Here is a 7,768-nt window from a genome sequence, read left to right on the forward strand (position 1 = left end):
TACTTATTATACTAAAATTTTTTGGGTTACGTGGTTGTTTTTTGATTGCTTATATTTAATTGTTTATTAAAAAAGAGAGGAAACCACTTTTTCCAATAAAAATTCTTATTTTCGTTTTATTTGACACAGTCTAATTTACATACATATGTAGGGTTTATATTGAATACTCACCGGTCCTTTTATTTGTCGGAACTAACACAAAACAAAGCGGGCGGAAAACAGCACTCAGACAATATGCCGTCCATCGTACTGTTTTCACCGGTCTAACAACATCCACAAACGGCCGATAAATATATCAAAAAAAATATATATCAAAAACCAGATTCGATCTTTTTAGCCATCGCAACCCCATGCGCTAGGCAATGCCAATGACAAGGCTCCATCTAAAGCAGCGATAGGCAGAGAGAGCTTTCACTCTGCACGCGACTACACAAAATGTATAGAAAGCTCAAAAGAGCTTTGCCCGCGGGCAAGGCGGTGCCCATCGCTGATTTAAAGACACAAACTACAATTACGTACAAATTTCAGAAGAAAGGTAAGAGCTCCATCCAGCTATTTACATACGCCAGCATTTCTAAAACACTTGTCTAAATAAGAGCATTCGGCACATTTCTGGTTGGAATCTTAGATCACGATCGAGAAATGTAAAAGTTGATTTTATTTTATTTTAGTTAAATTTATAAAGCCAACGAGGCAGCATCCAAACTTCTGACATCATGAAGTCACTGCATTTACTAGTTTTAGGCCTACTTTCATTATTAAGTCACAATGCCAACGGAGATTACTACACATCCATAGCGAGTTTAGTAGATTTGCTGGATGCAGAAATGCATGCAATTACATACTTTGAGAAATATATGGAAGCAATGGAAGAAATCAGTCGAAATGTAAATGAGTATGTGAAATGTAAATGTTATTTCTCTCATTGAAAGCGACCAAGAAAAGTAAACGCATTTTTGATCTCCTCAAATGTAGTACACTAAAACAGCTCGAGAACATTGCGCAAGAGGCTGAAGAAGATCCAGAAGATTACTATGAGAATCCAATAAACGCTTATAAAATTATTAGCCGTTTTATAATAGATTGGCAGAATTTGAATAAAACTGTGTTCGATGAGAGACCCGCAGAAGGTGAGTGAGTGCTAAAAGTGTTGGCAGTCTACTTGTTTTAATTTTACTTACTTTCAGCTTTTCGGCTCAATATCACTAGCCTTGCTAGACATGGGTATTCTACGCCAACTAACGACGATTTGCTGGGCGCAAGCAAAGCATTAGCGCGACTGCAACGCACCTACCGACAAGAGACCGCCGATGTGGCTGCGGGTGACCTAATGGGTTTGCATTATTCTGAAAATTTTACATCTAGTGAATGCTACTGGTTAGGCCGCACCTTATTTGCGGCGGGCGAGTACAAATATGCAGCTGAGTGGCTTATACAGGCGCAAGTGAGTTTGGGGCCGGAGCCAAACGTGCATATACTTGAATTCTTGGCGCCTTCGATGTTTTATTTAGGTAGGTGAATTATTGAATGGCGGTGAAAACCGTAATTTATTTGTGTGTGTGCTTTCTTTGCATTTTCAGGAAACACCAATATAGCTATGTACCTCAACGAGGAACTCTTAGCAAAAGATCCTACTAATAATTTCGGATTGCAAAACAAGCTACTGTACGCGGAGAAAGCGCAAAAAGCTCGACATTTGAACTCACTCGAGAACTCGGCCAGTACAAGTTTACAAGTAAATACTTGCACAAACCTATGTATAGACAATTGAAGTATCCAACTCTCTGATTTCAGCGATCCGAAGCCGACAACCTATTCGATGCCGTATGCAATGGTGATTTGCAGCAAACCCCACGCCAAAAACGCAATCTTCGTTGTCGCTTTGTGCATAACAATGTACCATTTCGCTTCATAGCACCTTTCATGAAGGAAGAGCTAAATCATGATCCACCAGTTGCTCAGTTTCATGAAATCATTTACGATAGTGAAATCGAGAATATACTCATGGTAACCGAAGACCGTTTGGAACGTTCAAAAATTGGAAAATTACATAATGCAGGTTACTCTGAAGGGCGGACAAGTCAAAACTCTTGGCTTTACTTTGCTAAGTATAGTTTCCTCAACGCCTTTTGGCAACGTATGGAGGATATAACAGGTTTACTTTTGGAAACCGCCGAACCAATGCAAGTGGCTAACTATGGTATTGGCGGGCATTTTAGCCCTCACTGCGATTTCAAAGATTATGTAAATTATTGTTTTTCTTTTTGAGTATATAGGTGCATACATAGATACTTTTCCTTTTTCTTATTAGGATGTTGAAAATGATATTTACAAGCGAGGAAATCGCCTCTTGACTGCGTTAACATATGTAAGTAAGAAACAACCTACTATGTTACCAATTATAAATATGTGCACTATTTGTGTTTTTTTTTTAGATCAATGACGTGGAACTCGGTGGAGGTACCGCATTTCCATATCTGAATTTAACTGTGTCTCCTATAAAACATAGTATGCTCACTTGGTATAATTTGCATGATTCGCTTGAACCAGACTATCGCACAAAACATGGTGGCTGCCCAGTATTAGTGGGCTCAAAGTGGGGTAAGTTGAAATTTGTTTATTTAGGGTTGTCCTTAAATATCGAAGCAAATTTTTACATCATATTTCCTAAGCCTGAGCCCCTGCATCGGTGCTACTGTAGTCGAGATATCACATATAAATGTTGGTACCGATTGAAAACGGTTAAGGCGAGTCGCACAGGAGGCAAAGCTCAGATTCCTCTATGGAGACTCAAAAAATTAAAATGAATTTCTCTTATCTAATAAACGAAATCGATACTACTATAATCGAAGATATCGATGGCTGAGTGGAAGATCGACCTATCTCGGCAGCCAGTTCGATAACGCTCTATCTCAAAAAACTTTTCAAGAACGCCCTATTTCAGAATTTAATTGAAAAACACCCTATCTCAAAATTCAGTTCAAAACGCTCTATCAGTGAGATAGCGTATTTAAAATAAGCTGATATAGGGCGTTTTTGAATCGGCAGCTGAGATAGGGCGTTTTTGAAACGAATTCTGAAATAGGGCGTTCTTGAAAAGTTTTTTGAGATAGAGCGTTTTCGAACTGGCTGCCGAGATAGGTCGATCTTCCACTCAGCCATCGATATCACATATAAATTTTCGTCCCGATTGATGTCGGTTAAGGCGTGTGGTACAGGGGTAAAAGCACAGATTACCCTATGAAGGCGTCTTAATCGACTCCAATCGGGACTAAAATTTATATGTGATTTCCTCGACTTCAGTAGCATCAATTTTGGGTATGAAACGAAAAAATCCATTTATGCCTGCAGCTTTCTACCCAAACACTACTTTGAGGTCAGCAATATTAGAGTTTCTAGCAATCTTTTGTCTTTTAGAAATTTGTTCACTATACACAGAAACTTGCTTCTTAAGCGTAAATTAGGTACGTTCTTAAAATATATGTTTGCGAATAAAATGATTCCACTACTAAACCAAAACGAGATCTTGGGAAAGCGATCAAGGCTCCTAGTGATTCTATTAAATTCAATGAGAGCTCTTGAAATTGTAGTAAAGTAACTTTATACCAGAAGGCATGATTTCGTATTCTCGATTTCAGCATATCAGAAACTCTATAGGTAAAATCTAACCCAGCACAGAAATGTAGAGTGTATACGTAAACATTGAAGCTTGCGCAACGGGACTATTTCTCGGCTAGCTTAAGCCCATTTGAGGACCGGTTCAGGACAACTTCGGGACTATTTTGGCACTTGTTCGTGACCGCAACTATGAAAAACCATTTTGGGCTAGGTTCTGGAGCATTTCGGTGCTAGTTCAGGACTATTTGAGAAACATTTCGGATTTAGTTCGGGATCATTTTAGTTCAAGACTGTTTTAGTATGATTTTGGGCCTGGTTCGGGATCATTTTGGGTCTAATAGAGGACCATTTCGGGACTGTTTTCAGACTTGTTCGAGATCATTTAACGAAAAGGCGCAACTTTTTAACCGTTTTGGAGTCAGATACGGACCATTTCGGGATCGTTTCGGAACCCGTTCAGGACCATTTTCGGGACAAGTTCCCGACTATTTCACCACCATTTCGGGTTTAGTTCAGGACCATTTGAGGATAGTTTACGACTTTTTCTGGATAATTTTGGGGCTAGTTGGGGATAATTTCGAGGTAGTTCGAAACTAGTCACGAAAAGATCCTGAAATATCCTTGAACTATTCATCAATGTTTAATTTCTAACCTAAGTTTCGTGCTATCGCTCAATCCTGAAAAACTTAGAAATTTCTCTAATTTGTTATAAATTTAAAATGCACCTGCATAAGTACATACTTAATTATAGTAGCAACTTTTCTTTGATACAATGCGTATTTATCCAGTACTAAAATAATTTGTTTTTATATTTCTAGTTCTTACTGAATGGTTCCATGAAGCTCATCAGGAATTCAATAAACCTTGCGGTTTAGAAATGGATGGCTACAAGTCGTTAAAGTATATGGATTCAGACTGCAATGTACACTAATCATTTTAAAATACATAAATGAGTGTTATTATGATATAAATAGTATTTATAATACGCATTTCTCAACTTTTTTTATACGAACGTAACAAAAAATAATGCTGAAATAAAAAATTAAATCATTTATATTGTAAAAGTACATGAAACACCAAACACCTATAACAAAAATTTACAGAAATAAAAAAAAAAATTGTTGGACCTGCGATGATTTTTATGACTTCCAATGCGAAATCAGAATTAAAGAAGGTAAAAGAGTTTTTCGGCCTTAGCGAAACTTCGGATTTTTGAGATTTGAAAGAGCGCACTCACTTATTTTTAATTTTCTTTGGATATGGTCGGTCAATCCTAGACTCCTTTTTTCATAAGCAAATCCTATTCAGTTTTTTATTATTTCCAAAAAAATTTATTTTGGTACAAACGTAAACATTAGGAAAATTCTCCTTCAAAACTAACTAGTTCCATATGGTATTTTTCAAATGTGGTTAAGTCCAGCGCAAAAACTGCTTTATTTTTTAAATAAGCTTAAGCTTACTTGGACGATTTCTATTTTTTATTTTTTTTTCAATGTTTAATTTACATGCATATGAGGCCTTGACAGCCGGAGTATCTTAACTGAAGATTCCAAAAAACTTAAATTTAAAAAAATTTCTCATTTTACTCAACAACACCTTTATGTATATGGGCTCCTCTCGTTCTCATGACCTCATATGTACATACATACATATATGTATATGTTCGTTTTATTCTGTCTATATAATTATTACAGACATTTTAACTTTAACAAATCTTATCCGTTCGCTCGGGTAACACCTATGTATGTATGTATAGTGATTTTCACAATAAAGTATACGGACCAGCTTATTTACAGTATTTCCATTATGTTAAGTTTGAAAACCCCTCATATTTACATATGTACATACGTATGTAGATGTGTTGGCGTACATATAAAGGTATGTGTGTATGTACATACATATTTTCCCGTATATAATTTCTACTACAAATTTAATTCAATATACTTGTCACCTGAGATATTCTTTCCCAAAGAAGAATTTCAGATGCACTACAAATGTACTTAAATATTAGTGTGCATACATATATACATATGTTGTGTATATTTATCCAAGAACGATATAAAATGACTGGTTTGAAAGTATCTGTTGAAATGTACCGAAAAAAACGTATTACTAATCACGTAGAAAACAGGAAGACAAAAATGTATAGAGATACCAGAGAGTAAACAAGAAAATTCAGTTAGTGCCATAGCGAAACCGTTGGATCTACATTTATGAAAGATGTACGTATGTACACTTGTGATCAGCTAATTAAGCCAGCAATATTTTGTTAAAATTTTGGCTATTTTTCTTTTGTTTATTTAATGTTTATTACTTTTCCATAAAAGTCTAGCTCATTATATAACAAACACTTTATGCAAAAATTATGAAAAATCTGCAAAGCTTATTCACATTTTCTAGAGTATGCAGTTTAATAGCCCATTAAATTCTAGGGTAATAATGTGCAATTCTTAAGTTGGTAAAAAATCGCGTTGATTTTTAATAATTTTTTTTTCTGACTTCATGACGAATTTTTTTCATAAAAAAAAAATTGTCGAATTTATTTTGTATGGAAAAAAATTTGTAATGCAGTCAAAAAAAAAAAGGAAAAATAATAAACATTAAATAAACGAAAGCAAAATAGCCAAAATTTATCAAAATGTTGTTGGCTTAATTAGCTGATCACAAGTGTATGTCGTAAGCATGTATATAAAAGTAATTGACAAATGGTAGCTGCATACGTACGTATCAGGGATGTTACGAATGTTTTATATTTCACATTCGCAAATTCGACTATTCGGAATTACATTGAAAAAGCTATAACCAACTTAAGTCATTGTTTTTATTATTTACAAATTTCATAAATTACACCTATATAGTGCTTTAATTTAATAATTTAATAGGCAAAGCTCAAAAGAAGCGGGCTGTACTGAAAAATTGCTCACTCTGTGCACTGACGGTTGCAGCGCTCAATTATGTGCTAACTTGATGCATCAATTTCCACTATTTAAGTTAAGTTTTCCGCCAATCGAGAGTATTTTCATCGAGAATGGCTCGTTTTTCTTTAAGATATCGCTTTCACTGGAGGAATATAAAATTCCTTCTAGCAGAACTTCCTTTTAGCAGAACTTGTTCAACACTCGTAATTCGCAAAACATTCGCATTATTTGATCCGAAAGCAAATGTCGATGTGAATGTTTAAACTAAAATGATACGAATCGTTCGCATAAGCGAATCCGAATGCAAATATTCCTAACATTCCTATCATGTATGTATGTACATACAGTGAGTCAAACAAATGATCACGTATTGATGTATTTTAAATAGTCGTAATGATTTCGAGCTACATTTTTTGCACTTTTTTTCCATATAAGCATGAATTTCTTATGATATAAAACTCGGTAGACCGATAGCAACAAAATTTCAGAAACCCAACACCCGTTTTTGTAAATTACACTTGTAATATTAACAAAAAAAAAAAGACGAAAAGTAGTCTCCAAAAAAAATTTTCAAAAATCAACCAGATTTTTCAGCTGGTTGAAACTTGCAACTGGAATTGTATGGGCTATAAAACTGCATACCCAAAAATGTTTTAAACATTCAGATTAAAAAGTTAAAAAGAGATTCTGATGAAAATTTGTTGAATTTTCCTAAATTTTGTATAAGGTATGTTTTTGGGTAAATCTTTGACGGTGTTTTTATAGAATATTAAAAAAAAATCAGCACGTGGTCATTTGTTTCAGTCACTGTATATATAGTATTGCTTATATCATTAGCACGCACATTTCATAGTGACATTGTTTGCCACTTATGTTTATTTCTTAATTTTTAAGAATTTCCAATTAAAATACAATTCATCCTCTAGCAAAAACACATATAAAATTTAAAACTTCTCGGAAGTGTTGGATTTTTTTATGTAATAATGTACAAGTTTCAAGTGGCAAATATTAGCGTTGATTTTTTCTTTTTTTGCCATGATAGAGAAACAAACTTTTGACTTCATTTAAGAAAGTTGAAATCTGTCCACTTACTGACCACTGTTTTGACCCAACATCCAGATTTTCAGCTTTTTTGATCATTACTTAAGATTTTGGAGATGTATTTGAAATTCTGCTAATGTCAAAATTGTTTTGTAGACCCCTTCTACCGCCTCTACCACAGGACAAAAAAA

General features: G+C 34.7%; 1 protein-coding gene across 1 annotated transcript; it reads left to right on the forward strand.

Annotated features, from left to right (window-relative positions):
• The first annotated feature begins 716 nt into the window (after nt 1–716).
• LOC118753392 (prolyl 4-hydroxylase subunit alpha-2-like) lies at nt 717–4,549 on the forward strand. The gene is made up of 8 exons (XM_036488265.1): nt 717–895; nt 976–1,130; nt 1,188–1,511; nt 1,581–1,735; nt 1,795–2,244; nt 2,312–2,368; nt 2,436–2,601; nt 4,437–4,549. Exons 1-8 carry the CDS (start codon nt 717–719, stop codon nt 4,547–4,549), a joined length of 1,599 nt encoding a protein of 532 aa, XP_036344158.1.
• Nucleotides 4,550–7,768: the final 3,219 nt, after the last annotated feature.

This window comes from Rhagoletis pomonella, unplaced genomic scaffold (genome assembly GCF_013731165.1).
Source record: "Rhagoletis pomonella isolate Grant_MI unplaced genomic scaffold, Rhpom_1.0 Rhpom_scaffold_02408, whole genome shotgun sequence".
In the NCBI taxonomy this organism is placed as follows: domain Eukaryota; kingdom Metazoa; phylum Arthropoda; class Insecta; order Diptera; family Tephritidae; genus Rhagoletis; species Rhagoletis pomonella.

Excerpts from the sequence above, each read along its gene's own strand:
- LOC118753392 (XM_036488265.1), top strand. The coding sequence starts at position 717 with ATGAAGTCACTGCATTTACTAGTTTTAGGCCTACTTTCATTATTAAGT. Across the intron at positions 896-975 it reads ATCAGTCGAAATGTAAATGA|TACACTAAAACAGCTCGAGA; the intron begins GTATGTGAAATG and ends CCTCAAATGTAG. Across the intron at positions 1,736-1,794 it reads CGGCCAGTACAAGTTTACAA|CGATCCGAAGCCGACAACCT; the intron begins GTAAATACTTGC and ends CTCTGATTTCAG.